At 42.5% G+C, this 15,843-nt stretch overlaps 1 protein-coding gene across 1 annotated transcript in view; it reads left to right on the top strand.

Moving 5' to 3' along the window:
• Window positions 1-15,843, top strand: part of DNAH9 (dynein axonemal heavy chain 9) — a gene marked incomplete at its 5' end in the record, with an annotated part of 330,910 nt that overhangs the window by 225,146 nt on the left and 89,921 nt on the right. Inside the window, 4 exon segments of the mRNA XM_014590899.1 lie at window positions 2,321-2,556; window positions 7,286-7,408; window positions 8,981-9,185; window positions 11,946-12,110. Of these exon segments, the coding sequence (XP_014446385.1) occupies window positions 2,321-2,556; window positions 7,286-7,408; window positions 8,981-9,185; window positions 11,946-12,110 (729 nt within the window).

Below are 15,843 nucleotides of genomic sequence, written 5' to 3'. Positions count from 1 at the left end.
TCTCTCTCTCTGTGTGTGTGTGTGTGTGTGTGTGTGTGTCTGGTCAAAGTAATCAATGAATAAATAAAATTAAATAAATACCTCTTTTTTTAAAAGTCTCTTTGAAAAATAATCTAAAACAACCTGTTACAGTACTAGTAAATAAACAAAGATAAAGCTGTTATTTTAGTCATCTTAATACTCCATGGAAAAAGGAAATTGTTGAAAAACTATCATTAACTGGATGAATGAAGATGAAAAGCTTTGTACCAGCTTAGTGAGAATTTCTCTGGCTTTATTTGGGGGTTGTCAAGCTTTATTTTGTTGTGTCATGTTTTCCTTTATGAGTGAGAGTGAGGGATAGAGAAGAAAGATAGGTATTTGTGACAAAGTCTTGCCATCTCGCAATTCTTCCGTCCCGGCCTCCCAGCTGGCTAGGATTACAGGTACTCACAGTCATGCCTGGTGTGTCTAGGCTGGTGGGGGGATCTGAATATAGGCCTCCCCTAGCTCCAGCAAACATGCAGCCAGCCACGCTCTACCTCCTGAGGCCAAGCCAGGTTCTTCAGTGTTTTTGTGCTGTAGGCTCCATTGACAGTCTGGCAAAGCCCATGGTTCCTCATCGAAGTAATTGTTTCTGTGCACATTCAATAGAATGTGTGAGAGCACAAAGGGAAAACCATATTGAAACAAATTCCTGACCCTAGGATAAGTCCTCCTGGGGCTGATTTCCCTTGAGAGGTTTATTCAGTGGTACAGCACTGGCCATTTGTTCCCTGAGCAGATACAATTAAGGAGCGAGGAGGTGATTGGAGAGGCTTTCTTGAGGAAACTGGACAAACTAGAGATAAGTGATGGAGTGGAAAGGGCATGTGTCTGAACCTGGAGAGCATCATGCTAAGTGAAAACGGCCAGCCTCAAAGGTCACATATGGCACAATTCCACTTACACGAAATATCCAGACTAGGAGAATCCATAGAGAAGTGTGTTAGTAGTTGCCAGGATCTGTTCACTGTTTAATGAACAGAGGGTTGGGGCCAGCAGGTAGCATGGTAGTTAAGGGTGCTGGACTCCCACATGCCAACTGCAGATCAAGTCCTGGGCCTGATAGCTTGCTTTCTCTCCCTCTCACTCCCTCTTTCTCTCTCTGGTCTAATTAATTAATTAATTAATACGGAATTTCCTTTGGGGGTGATAAAAATGTTTTGGAAATAGAGCTGGTGTTTGCTCAATACTGTGTACTAAATGCCACTGAATTGTGCACTTTCGAGTAGTTAATTTTTGTTTATTTATTTTATGAGAGAGAAAGGGAGAGAGACACCTGCAATTGGTCTCATCACACCACAGTCCCCTTCCCCCATCCTTCTAGCCAGTCGAGATCTTAAGTTCCTGCATCAGACATGTTTCAGGTCTTCTTGGGATCCAAACCCACAGTGGACCGTGTGGCTTCTGACACTGCAGATCAGTGCTCTGCTGTCTGAACCACTGTAGCTGGTCCTCAAAGAGTTCATTTTATGTCATGTGAGTTTTATTTAAAAAAAAAAATTAAGGATGAGTCACCTGTGAAAAAATACTGCTAGAAGAATTAAGTGAGCTGAGAGAGGCCAAAAGAGAAGGAAAAGAAGATTCTGATGTACACACAGGGGTCCTGAAGGGACACAGAGGCCTCTAACTGGTAGGAAGAGTCTTCCAGCCTTTAGGTGCTCCAGCTTCCCTCAATGCACCAGGAGGCAAGTTTGCAGGGAGCAGCAGTGGGAGTGGGCAGTTAGGAGCAGGAGGAAAGGTGAGCCTCTGCAGCCCTTTGCAAGCCAGTGACATAGATAAAGGGGGAGAGTGGTTTGCACAGGCTGGTGCAGACAGGAGACAATCCACTAAGCACGGGACCTGGTGCCAGGTCATGGAGCACACACAAGGAACACAGAAATGTAGTGGGAAGTAACACTGTTAACATGGCTGAGGGCATGTTAGAGGTTATAGATAGACATAAACAACCTCTGGGAAAACCTTGATTATGAGGGGGTTTTCAAAATGAGGGTGAAGAACACACGTTATGAAAAACTGTATAGATTTCTAAAACAATTCACACCAAAATAAAATTACACATCCATTCTATTTTTCCTGATCCTTTTGAAGTCCCTTCAAAAAGAAGGGACTAAGAGAACTATCAGGACTTTAACAAAATCCACTTCCACATCATCACACAGCCAGAAAAACACTCTTCAGAAGAATGTGATCCTGTTTTTAAAGGAGTTATGTCATTCAGTGAGACTCTGTGTATTCACTCCCAGCTGAGAAAATGTTCTTCCATTTTTAATGTGGGGGGATCTCTCTTCTTCATCAGGTCCCCATTCCTGTCACCTCGACCCTGGATCCCCTGAGGATGCTGACAGATGATGCTGACGTGGCCGCCTGGCAGAATGAGGGCCTCCCTGCAGACCGCATGTCCATTGAGAACGCCACCATCCTCATCAACTGTGAGCGCTGGCCGCTGCTGGTTGACCCTCAGCTCCAGGGCGTCAAATGGATCAAGAACAAATATGGCGAATCCCTCCGAGTCACTCAGATTGGTCAGAAAGGGTAAGGCACTGGGCACAGACATTCTCACTTTTGCTGTGTGTATGGGGGGAAACGTGAGAAGATTAAGCTCCTAGGAATTGTTTCTACCTCTTATTTCTCCATGAAGCGTTTTCCGTTTCTCTTCCCATTTTAGAAAATATCTCAATGGAAGGTCTTTACTTTGCTTTCTCATTAGAAATTGTGTTCCACAGCCTCTGACCCATTCAAGGGCCCCTTCACTGCCATCCCAGCTTCTCACCCTCCATCTCTCCTTCAACACTTAATGCCTCCTTAGCTCTGTTCCACCCATTGTTTCTCCCTCTGCCTTAGAGCCACACAGAACAAGCCTAAGCTCTCTGTCTCCTGAGGCACAAACATTTCGATTGGTCATATAGCCACTGAGTGAGTTAGAAAACCCTCAGTGCCCTTTTGCACCTGCCACGGGCTCTGCCCATACATGGGGGGAAGTCACTAAATGAAGGGCAAGAACGGCAGAGGATGTGGCCAGCATCCACAGCATTTCACCAGCCTGAGCCTCCGCGCCTCTTGCTCCATTGCCTCCTGAGCCCCATCAGAGCTCACTTCTGCAGTTTTGCAGTCTCAGTGTGTCATCAGAACACACGGGGTCATGAGGACACATGGAGAAAACAGAATGGGGCAAAGAGGGATAGGACCAAGGATAGGACTTATTAAGTGGTTGGTATGCACCAGTCTTACTGTGAAGGGTTTTATTGCAAATGCCTTTTTTAGTCCACACAGTCCATACTAATAAGGTTAGTGTTACTATTAAGTGGTTGGTATGCACCAGTCTTACTGTGAAGGGTTTTATTGCAAATGCCTTTTTTAGTCCACACAATAAGGTCAGTGTTACTGGCTTCATTTCACATCTGATAAATCTAAGGTTCACAGAAGTTAAACAATTTTTCTAACAGTAAACTATTTTTATTTATTTATTCATTTATCGTCAAGAATGATTTTTCTCTGAGGCAAATGCACTTGCCAGAGACACAGAGAGACACACAGAGTAAGTGAGAAATCACCCTCCCCCCCAAGGAGGTATGGCCAGACTACAATCCCATCTCCTCTATTCTCCTCTTGAGATTCTGGGCATACATGCTCACACTCCTGGCATGAGATTCAAGCCACTCAATCCAGGGCTTAAATCGCATTGGCCATGTAAGAATTCAGTACCACAACCACCATGGCACCTGCTGGCCCCAAATTGATCATTTTTAAAAGCAATAGATATGTTATATTAATAGCAGCACTATTCACAAGAGTCAAAAGGTAGAATAAACCCAATGGTCCATTGAAAGATGAATGTATAGATAAAAGGTAGCATACACATACAATGGGATGTTGTTCAGTCTTAAAAGGAAGGGAATTCTGACACATGCCACAACGTAGATCAACCTTGAGAGCATTATGCTTAGTGTAATAAGTGGTGATGACACAAATATCGCATAATTCCTCTAAGATGAGGTACCTAGGGTAGTCAAATTCATAGAGAAAGTAGAATGGTGGCTTCCAGGGGCATGGAGGACAGGAGACAAGGGCAGTTAGAGTTCAATGGGTACAGAGCTACAGTTTTGTAAGAAAATGAGTTCTGTGAATAGAGAGTGGTGATAGATACCCAACAATGTGAATGTACTTAATATGACTGAATTGTGCTCTTTTTTTTTCTTAGAATTCTTGATTCTTCATTTTAACTTTGTTTATTTATTTATTTAAATTTGACCAGAGAGGGACAGAGAGAGCAAGAGAACGAAAGAGAAGGAAAATGAGAAAGCAAGCTGCCAGATCCAGGACTTGAACCATGGTCAGCCATATGGGAGTTCAGGGCCCTTAACCACCACACCATCTGCCAGTCCCATGAACTGTGTTCTTAAAAATGGTTAAGATAGTGGTTTTTTTGTTGTTGTTTTTTTTTTTTTTGAGAGGTTTTTGCTATAGGGTGCATGTGTTCACCAAAAAGACAGAGAGAGAAAAACAGAGAGATAGAATGCCAAGAAATTACCCTCCAAGGGTGATGGCCACACCACAATCCCTTCTCCTCCATTCTCCTCTTGGGATCTTGGGCATGCACGCACATGCGCCCGGCATGAGTTTAAGCCACCAGGTCAAGGACTTGAACCATATTTGGGCATGTGGGAATCCAGTACCTTGACCACCATGTCACCCACTGGTCTCTTAACTATTATTTTTAATGTTGCATATTTGATTTAAACAGCCTTGGGTGATCTGGACTGCTGGGCAAGCACATGAGACTAGAGCAGTCCACCACCCCTTGGGACTGTGCATGTGCTGGAGTGGGCAATCTTGGGTTTCTAAGTGAGGATGACCTGGATTCAAATATTCTCTCCAGTACTTCCCATTGTCTCTCTCTGGAAGGTACACATGCCCAACATCTGGAGAGCAGAATGGAGGAGAAGGGATTGTGGTATAGCCGTCACCCCCAGGGAGGTGATTTCTCACTTTCCCTCTCTCTGTCTCTCTCTCTGTCTCTCTTCAGGAAAGGCACACATCCTATTACAAAAGCCTAAATAATAATAATAATAATAATAATAATAATAATAATAATAATAGTTAATACTAGAATGAAGCCCTCTTACAGAGCAAACTTTGTTGAGAAATGAATGCCTACATGTGATATATATTTTATCCGCATCTTCAGTGACAGGGTAATTTAACTCCAGCCTTCTCCCAAAACTTTGATTCAAATATTCCTTTCTAGTTGATAATAAATACATTTTATTTTATTTTATTTTTAATTTGCTGTAGGGCATGTGTACCTTCCAGAGAGAGACAATGGGAAGAAGGGAGAGAAATCTTCTCTCCTCCTCTCCCCAGGGAGGATGGCCATGCTGCAATCCCTTCTCCTCCATTCTCAGGATTTTGGACACACACACACTCATCCCTGCCATGTTTTTAAAGCCACTGGCTCCAAGACTCAAACCATGCAGTTGACCGTGTGGGATCCAGCCACCCTAAATACCATGTCACTGGGTGGCCCAATAAATGCAATTTAGACAAAAGTAAGTGTCCTTTTTTTCTCAATGTTAATGCCCTTTAGTACCTAAAATACTGCCTGACACATCATAGGCCCACAATAATTATTTGTTTGATTAATCCTCTTTTCATGTGCATTAAATACTTCTCTGCTGCTTTCAAGATTTGTTATATATTATTTTAACACAATATTGTATTACATATAATAGGCATAGTCTTTTTTTACCATACGATTCAAAATTTATTTAGTGTTTTATTTGCCTTTTTTCTCTTTTTTTTACATTCAATCACTGCATATAATTACATCGTACAAGATGAATTTCCCCAGCATGAATACACTGTATGTTAGTCCAATCAAAGACATTGCCATACACATTATCATCAATACATAATCTTCCATTTGCCTTTAATTTTTTTGTGTGGGGTTAACATACTACGATTCATTTTATTTTAGGTTTTATTTGGTCAGATTTGTCACCCTTCTACAGATAAAGTATGCTTAGAAAAGTCTTTTTTCCCCAGAAATTATTTTAATAATCACCTAAATTCTTATTTTCTATGGGTTTTCTGTTTACATTGAAGTATATTTTAAGATACTATATGAGATACAGACTGATTTTCCACATAGTTGTCTGTTGTTTCAATACCATCCATTAAATTTTACATCCTTTCTTCAATTAATCACACTATATTTTAAGTTACTTTACTGTAGTTCTTCCTATTACAGGAGCAATGAATCATCATTGTAGGAAAAAAGTGGGAGGAGAAGGGGTTACAAAAAGAAAGAAAGAAAAACCTTCCATAGTTCATAATTCAAGAAAAATCATGCTAAGGTTAGACATGATGGCACATGCAGGATGTCACCAAGTTGTTTGGATTTTTTGTTTGTTTGTTTTTGTTTTTTGGGTTTTTTTTGCTATAGGGTGCGTGCACTCGCCAGACAGACAGAGAGAGACAGAGAGACAGAAAGCAAGAAATCACCCCCCAGGGGAATGGCCATGCCGCAATCCCTTCTCCTCCGTTCTCCTCTCTGGATCTTGGGCACGCACACACACGCGCCTGGCGTAAGTTTTAAGCCACCGGGTCCGGGACGCAAACCATGGTCAACTACGTGGGAGTCCAGCGACACACCCATTACACTAACTGCTGGTCCAATGGCACATGTTTTTAAGATGCTGCTTAGAGGCTGAGGCCTCATGTAAGTTCAGCAGCCTGTGCCTGTAGTCCTCGGTAGCTTGGAGGCTGGCACAGGAAGAACTCAAAATGGCGAGATCCCTGTGTCTCTCTTGCTCCTCTCATACATATATAAAGAAAGAAACCAACATTTAAAAAACAAAAATTCATCTAACTTTTTGGTATAAGATGTCCTTTTTTTTATTTTAAATTTTTTGCTAGAGGGCATATGTGCTCACCAGAGAGAGTGACAGAGAGAGAAGGAAATGCTTCACCTCGCAGGGAGTATGTCCATATCATAGCCACTTCTCCATTCTCCTTTCAGGATTTTGGGCATACTTGCCTGTGTACCCAGCCTAGTTTTCAAGCTGCTGGTTCCAGAACTCAAACCACAAACCACAAAGTTGACCATGTGTGAACCAGCCACCCTAAGCACCACACCACCAGCTGGGCCCGGTATATAATGTCCTTTAAAACGTTCTGCAGGGCTGACTTCATGGCCTAGTGGTTAAAGGACTCTGAATCCATACCTGGCCCCAGGCTCATGCTGTCTTACTTGCTCCCCCAGCTACCTTCAAACTATAGAGCATGCCCTGGAAGCTGGAGATGTGGTCCTGATTGAAAACTTAGAGGAGTCCGTCGATCCTGTCCTGGGACCCCTGCTTGGGAGAGAAGTCATTAAAAAAGGACGGTAAGATTCAAATGCATTACTGACCCTATGTGGGGAGCTGGCCCAGGGCCCAGTTAGAACTGTGGAGAGGTCTCTGTTTCCTAGAATTTCTTCTCTGGTCATGTCTAGTCGCTCCCTGCAGCATGCACACCTTTCTTTCTTCCAACAGACAGCTAATAGCTGCCCTGGTCTCCTAGAGAAAGCGTCCTGGAATAATGCTGTTTCTATTAGTCAAGCTCTTCATTAACTTTCTTCTGGGACTAGCAGATAGCATAATGGCTACGTCATTGGACTCCCATATATTCAACAGCAGCAGTTCGAGTCCCATACCCGGTGGCTTAAACTCACACCAGGCGCTTGTGCATACGTGCCCAAGATCCCAAGAGGAGAATGGAGGAGAAAGGATTGTGGTGTGCCCATACCCCCTGGGGGAGGGAGTGTGATTTCTCGCTTTCTGTCTCTCTGTCTCTCTCTGTCTTTCTGGTGTGCACATGCGCCCTATAGCAAAAACCTCTCCAAAATAAAAAACTTTCTTCCATATGGCCACAGTGCATAATTTTGGAGGAACTTGAAAGAATTGTGGTTAAGAAGCAGATTGGCTTTTACGCATGAGCATTTTATCCAAACCAGACATCTGAGTTCTGAGAACTCAGCTCCATTCCAATGTGATGAGCCTCTGCTACATGAAGGCTGGTCCATGATCAGGGATGAGCAGGTGTATGGTAGAAGGAGAAGACAGTGTAGAGACGAATGGAGAGGAGCACATAGAGGCGATAGGAGCATAGGATGGGGAGTGATTGTTATCATAAAGGGCTGCTTAATGTGGGAGCCTCATCCACTGTCCAGGACACATTTGCCTTTTCATGTCCTTAGGAGGTGCTCATTTACTTGTTTAATTATTTTCACTTTTAGACATCATCCCCCTGTCGGTCATAAGAAAAGCTAAACTCTCTTGCTAGGCCATAAAGCAGTTTTGTGCAAACTACAAGAAGGTGCCCCTTCCTCCAAATGCTTCACTGCCACCTGCTGGAAATTTTTTTTTTTTTTTTGGAAAAGTTTTTGCTATACGGCACATGTACTCGCCAGATAGAGAGACAGAGAGACAGAAAGCAAGAAATCACTCCCCAGGGGGGATGGCCACGCCTCAATCCCTTCTCCTCCATTCTCCTCTTGGGATCTTGGGCACCCACGCAAATGCACCCTTCGTGAGTTTTAAGCCACCGGGTTCGGGATTTGAATGGTGGTCAACTACTTGGGAGTCCAGCGACATAGCCATTGCGCTAACTGCTGCTCTCGAAATTATTTCTGATATCCTAATCTACATCGACTACCATGGTTATGGTTCTCCCTAGAGTTGCAGGGTGCAGTCAGAAACGGTGGACATGGAAGAAAGTCCATCCTCCTCCACACCTGTTTCCCACATCAGGGCAGAGAAGAATTCTAAGGCTCATACTAGATATGCCTGGGAGGAATCTAGCTGAAAATGGATTTTGTTTACTATGACTTTACAAAAAAAAAAAAATTCCAGGTTTCTATCCTTTAATAAATCTCACAGGAAGTCACCCCCCCTTCACATGAACCTTTATGTTCCAGATTCATTAAAATTGGAGACAAAGAATGTGAATACAATCCCAAATTCCGGCTCATTCTTCACACCAAGCTGGCCAATCCTCACTACCAGCCTGAACTGCAGGCGCAGGCCACCCTGATCAACTTCACCGTGACCAGGGATGGTCTGGAGGACCAGCTGCTGGCTGCTGTGGTCAGCATGGAGAGACCAGACCTGGAGCAGCTGAAGGTGTGTAGGGTGTTCACTAAGGAAGGAAATGCTCTCTAGATGCTGCAGTGCATCTCTCTCTTGAAAAGGTGGGGGCTGTTTTTCCTGGAGTTGATACTATGAGCTCTGCCAGACTGCAAGAATTCCAACCCCATCTGGCCACCATTGAACACCATGTTGGGAAAGAAAGGTGCTATGATTTGAATGTGTCCTCAGAAAAACCATGTGTAAATTTGATTGCTACTGTGACAGTATTAAAAGGTTGAAAACTTAATCCAACTATGGTATTAAGAGGTTGGGTCTTTGGGAGGTTATTAGGATTAGATAAGGTTTTTAGCGTGGAGACTATATAATTGACTACTGGCTGCTTATAAGAAGGGGAATCCATGGTTGATACATGCTCTTGCCCTCTCACCATGTGATGTCCTATGACACTTTGGGACCCTTCAGAGTCCTTATCCTCACCAGATGTGGCCTTTTGATTTGGACTTCCAAAACAATGAGATGAATAAACCTCTGTTTTTTAAATTACTCAGTCTATGTTACTCAGTTATAGCAACAGAAAATGAACTAAAACAGGAAGTTAGGGCAAACCAAAGATCAGAAGGAGAAGACAGTTGGGAGAATGAACACTCCTTGCCCAGAGCAAGGCTTGGTGCAGGGCTGCGAATGAAGGCCTGTATTCGTGCATGTCTACATGCCTACAACCAGATCCAAGTGGAGGGAAACCGTGAGGTAATGGAAATGTGTTCAACCCTACGAAGGTCATGTCTTTGCCACCTCAGCTTCTGTAACAAAGTCCCGTAGACTGGAGGGCTTAAACAACAGGCATTTATTTATTTTCTTAGTGTTCTGAGGGCTGGAAGCCTGAGGTCAAGGTGCCAGTGTGGTTGGTTTCTAGTGAGGGCCCTTCGTCCTAGCTTGCAGGCAGCTGCTCTCTCACTGCGTCCTCATATGACCTTTTTTTTGTGCGTGCATGGAGAGAGAGAGAGAGAGAACATCATCTGGTGTTTCTTCTTCTCCGGGCACTAATCCCACTGGACCAGGTTCTACCCTATGGCCTTATTTAAGCTTAATCACATCCTTAAAGCCTCTAGCACCAATACCATCTCACGCAGAGTTAAGGCTTCAACATATACATTTGAGAGAAACAAAATTCCATCCATAGCAGATAGTATGCTTTTCCCTCCTCCTCTTTAGACATGATTAGATTATATGATACAGGCTCAAAATTAGAGTCGCATGTGAGGTGAGTTCAGTGCCGCCTGGGGCTCTGCTCCTGCAATCATTTATTTATCGAGCAGATGCCTATGGAGTACCAGCTCCATAACGGGCAAGAAGATCGGTATGGAGGATTCAGCAGTGAACAGGAAAATCACATTTCTGCCTTCAGGGAGCTTATAATCTAGTGGTGGAACACAGAAAATAAGAAGGTAAACAAATAAGTAATGTCACTTTCAGGTAGTGCTAAGAATTCTGAGGAAAATAAAACAAGGAAAGACTGGGAGCTTGTTTAAATTGTGGTGGTCAGATAAAGAGTCTATGAAGAGTTGGCCTTCAAAAAGTTTGTGAAAAGAGCATATTATGAAAAAACTGCATAGATTTTTAAAAATGTTTTGATGAAAATAAACTCATACTTAAACTTCATTTTTCCAGTAACATTTTGAAATAGCCATTATGCTAACTGCTGGTTCCCGTAACATTTTGAAGTCTCTTCGTATAAACTGATTCCTAGATAACTTGAAAGCATCTGGACACAGAGCTTTCTCATCAGAGAGAACAGCAGCCACTGGCCTTAAGGCAGGATCAAGACATGTGTTTTTAAGGAACAGAAGATATGGGGCTGGCTGATGGTGTGGTTGTTAAGACACTGTACTCCCACATGGACAACTGTGGTTCAAGCCCTGGAACTGGTGGCTTGCTTTCTCATTTTCGCTCTCTCTGTCGGTCTCTCTGGTTAAAAATAATGATAATAAATAAAATTAAATAAATAGTTCTTTAATAAAAAGAAAGAAAGAAACAGAAGATAGGCCAGGGAGGCTGCAGCCGCACTTCCAGCACAAAAGTTTATTCTTTCTGTTCATGCAAAAACTATATGAAAGCAACAATCCAAAACCACATGAATTTAACCCTCCCATACTCCAAAAGAATAACGAAAAGTGCACAGTGCTTTAAGATATGGAACCTTATCATCAGAAAGGGAAGGTGAACTGAAACCTGCCTGGATACTAGAGCCCCCCTCCAGCCTTAAGGAAGCCTCCTACAACAATCTCAACTGAACTGTCTAAACCAGTTTCGGTTGATTACATATATTTTTTTTTCTTTTTTTCAGAAAAAGAAAGAAAGAAAAAAAAGAAATCTGTAAGAGAGATATTCACTTGGAGACATTAAAGTAGCGACAGAGAATCCTCTAGAGGACAAAAAACTTAACCCTACCCTCAGTTCACAGGAATGAATCCTGTTTACTGACCACTGTATCAGCACTGTGCTAAGCATAGCACCAAAATCCAATGAGTAGGAAGAGAGTGAACCCCTCTGAGGTTATGGAAGGGCAGAGGGTAAACTGGCCCGAGGTCACATGCAGAGTTGATGGTGCCGTTGGAATTTGACTCATCCACCTTTCTCGTCGGCTCATGGTCTGAAGCACTCTATTCTGCCTCCGGTTCACTATCTCTAAGAGAAAGGTCTCTGGCTCCATAAACATTTACTTATTCAGATCTATCCCAAGAAAAAGATCTTCTGGATATCTACACCTGACTCCTTCTGCCTTGATATTTACAGTCAGATCTCACAAAGCAGCAGAATGGATTCAAAATCACCCTGAAAACGCTGGAAGACAACCTGCTCTCTCGCCTCTCCTCAGCGTCTGGGAACTTCCTGGGAGAAACAGCCTTAGTAGAGAACCTGGAGATCACCAAGCAGACTGCCGCAGAAGTTGAAGAAAAGGTAAGACCCCGTGGCTGGCCTGGGAAGGCAGCCTCAGCTGAGGTCCTCCCTAGGGGACTTCAAAAAGTTTGTGAAATACCTAATTAAAGTACAAGTTTAACTTGGTGCAAAAAGAAAATTTGAAATCTATGCATAGTTTTTCCAGAATATGCGTTTTCCAAGAACTTCTTGAATTCCTCTTCAATGCTGTTTTCTCTCCTCTTAGTCCTGAGTCTGACTTGTAGGAAAAAGAAGTCAGAGTAACAGATGACCTTTCCATCTTCTCGAGTTCCTTCTAGAAAATCCAGCTAGACAGGAGTCCTGAAATGACTACCTTACCTCCCATATGATTGAGTTTCCACCTTCTGGGAAATGCTTTTTGCATTTCAACTCCACGGCTGTCTGATGGAGCACTTACGTCTATGCAAGGCCTGGTATTTTGTGCAGGAAATGCCTGCTCAAACTCAATACCTCAGGTAGTTTCTTGGAATCATTCTAAAGCTTAGGAATCACATTGCTGTAAAAGTTGCTGGTTTAGGAATGATTCACCCTGAAAAATCCCACCAGACCACCATCATCTCACAAGTCTGACATGTTTTTTATATATTCAATTACTGTACATCTTTATAACATTGAAAATGAATTTTCCCAGCATGAATACCCTGTTTGTTAGTCCAGTCAAAGAAATTACCATACACATGGTCATCAACAGATAATTTTCCATTTTTTTGTCTGAGTGTTTTTTCTTTTTCCATTGATTTCCCTTCACCCCTCCCCACATTTACCACCCTCCTCTCATATTGTCTCTGGTGTCCACAATTGCTTTCCATGCTTTTATGCCTTCCAATTCTTTAGTTTCTGCCATAGAGCACAGACATTTAATATATGTTAAGTGGGGACATACAACGCCTTTCTTTCATAGTCTGGCTTGCTTCACTTAGCACTAAATCTTACATATCCATCCACTTCCTATCAAATGCTGAGGTTTCACTATTTTTTATGGCTGAGTAGTATTCCATAGTGTGTATGTGACACACTTTTTTGATCCATAAAGTCCGATTTTAATGAGGAAATTTCAACGACTTCCAGGTAAACTCAGTTTTATATTATAAAAATTGTATCAATTGTTTCCTGGGAAACAATTATAGTAGTAGCTTCCTTCATTTTGCAATGTTTTTAAGGTCTTTGCTCCCCTTCTAGGAAACTAGCAGACATGACTTGATAAGGTAGGGGACCCAGACCCTCACCTTTTCCAACAGACTACCAAACCCAGCAGTCCTGCTCTAGATCAGAAGAGTAGTTAGGATACTTGGGGCCGGCAAGTGGCATGGTGATTGAAAGCGCTGGACTCCCACATGGCCGACCACAGTTCAAGTCTCGGACCTGGTGGCTTGCTTTCTCATCAGGCCAGCAGGTGGCGCGGTGGTTAAGGTGCTGGATTCCCACATGGCAGACCATGGTTTGAGTCCTGGACCTGGGGGCTTGCTTTCTCACTTTCTCTTTCTCTCTTTCTGTCTCTCTCTGGTCAAATTAAAAAATAATAATAATAAAAATAACAAATGGAATAAAATAAATAAATAAATATAAAAAAAGAAAAGAAAAGCAGTTAGGATACTGGTTCTGGGACAAGCCTCACAGCACAGTAGTTAAGCATTGGGAGCTGGATCTCACATGTTAGATGATAGTTCAAATCCGGGCCTTGGTGGCTTGAAAAACATACCAGGTCCGTGTGCATGTGTGTGTGTGAGTGTGTATGCCCAAAACCCTGATGGGAAGGAGAAGAGGAGGAAAGGGATTATGGCATGATCTTGCCTCTCTGGGAGGTGTTTTCTCTCTCTCTCTGATTCCTTTGCTCTCTCGCTTTCTCTTGCTCTGACAAGTGTATGTGCCTCTGACTTAAAAAAAAAAAAAAAAAAAAAGGATGCCGGTTCTGATCCAGATGGAGCCTATCTAGAACAGTTTATAGGAATATAAAGGAACAATATGTCTCTAAGGGAATATGCTTATTACCAGATATTGGGATTTCCCCAAATATGAAAGACATTGTTCTGGATAGGGACAAAGTGAAAAGAAATGGGAAGTATCGATGGGCAAAGCAGATTAACCAAGTTGTACTCGCTCTGGGCTATCAGACAGCTCAGGCTGGAGTGAAGAGACTGAGGGGAGGAAGGTCCCATGTATCAGAGGCTCAGCAGCTGCTGCGTGACCACTGGTTTTACAGTCAGTGATAGGCACCTCTATATCTCTAGATGGAGGCATGTGGGTTTGCAAAGTGATTATGGGGGTTATTCCACTTCCCTGGGTGGGAGAGACAGGGGACAGATCCCAGATCACACAGAGGGACTGTTTCAGAGGATGGAATCAAGCATGTTGATCTCTTCTCCCTACCTCCCCATCCCTTCTTTCTTTATACTTTTCTTTAAAATCAGTGGACATTTATTAAGTACCTGCTGTATGCCATGTGTCATATGGGACCTTTTTTTTTTCTTTTGTTCTTTTCCTTTTTGTCATCTTTCTTTCTCTTTCTTATTCATTCATCCAAGACTTATTTAAAGGCTGCTATGTTCCAAGTTCCATGAAGAAAGTTGAGGACATAAAAAGGAACTTGCCAGAATCCATATGTCTGGCCCTCTGTGAGAGGGGGACGAATAAAGGGTTTGTTATAGAACAGTGAGGAGGGCTGAGGTAGAGAAAGCACAAGGGGCCATGAACACAGAGGAGGAAGACTCAACCAATGTTGGGTAAGAGGCAGGGATGTTTCCTCCTACTGTAAATTGGAACATAGAGGGAGTTGAGGTGAAAGTAGTTACTGGAGATGAGGTAGAAAAGATAGCTCTGAGGTTTACTACAAAAGGCTTTGTAAACCATGCTAGGAAAATTGGGCTTCATCTTAATGGGAGATGGAAGTCATTAAAGAGTTTGGGGCCCTACCTAGTGGCAGTCAGTAGCAATATGAACTGCAGTGTTGGAAGCCACATAGATCCACAGATTCAGATCCCTGGATCAGCCTAAACGCATGCTGAAAGTATGGACATGAGCTTAACATCCTGAGGAACTGGAGGGTTATGGAAGGGATCATGGCTTGACAAGACCCTGTCAGGGGTACCTCTCTCTTTCTCTTTCTCCCTCCACGCTCATAGGCATGCACACACTCTCTGTCATGATATTTTTTTCATTTTTTTAATAAAGAGTTTGATTTTTATTCCTTTTACACAATTCAGTAACAGGATAAGATTGTGCATTAGAGAGATCACTCCAACTACACTCTGTAAGAGAGACAGGGCATTCAGGAGACAGAGGAAACAATAGGAGATGTAGCAATTGGGAGTAGAGGTGATGGTATCCTGAATTAAAGTAGTGCAGTGGTGCCAGAAAGATGTGAGAAAATTCAAAAGCTAGAAAGGAAATAGAATTGAAAAACTTCTTTTGTGTTTATACATCCTTTACCCTGTCAGTTTCAGTTAGAGAGTATGGACATTCGGTATATATTAAGTAGGGACATACAAAGTCTCTCCTTCATAGCTTGGCTTGCTTCACTCAGCAGTAAATCTTCCATATTTTTCCACTTTCTGTCAAAAGTCAGGGCTTTTTTGTTTTTAATGGCTGAGTAGTATTCCATAGAGTATATGTGCCACAGTTTTTCAATCCGTTCAGCCATACGAGGGCATTTGGGTAAAATAAATTTAAAAAAAAGAAAAAAGGAAAAAAAAGAAAAACTTCTTTTTTTTTTCTTTTTTTTTTCTTTTTTTTTTTT

The sequence above is a fragment of the Tupaia chinensis genome, unplaced genomic scaffold (genome assembly GCF_000334495.1).
Source record: "Tupaia chinensis unplaced genomic scaffold, TupChi_1.0 Scaffold000495_1, whole genome shotgun sequence".
Taxonomy (NCBI): Eukaryota; Metazoa; Chordata; class Mammalia; order Scandentia; family Tupaiidae; genus Tupaia; species Tupaia belangeri.
This window is presented reverse-complemented; position numbering and strand designations above follow the sequence as displayed.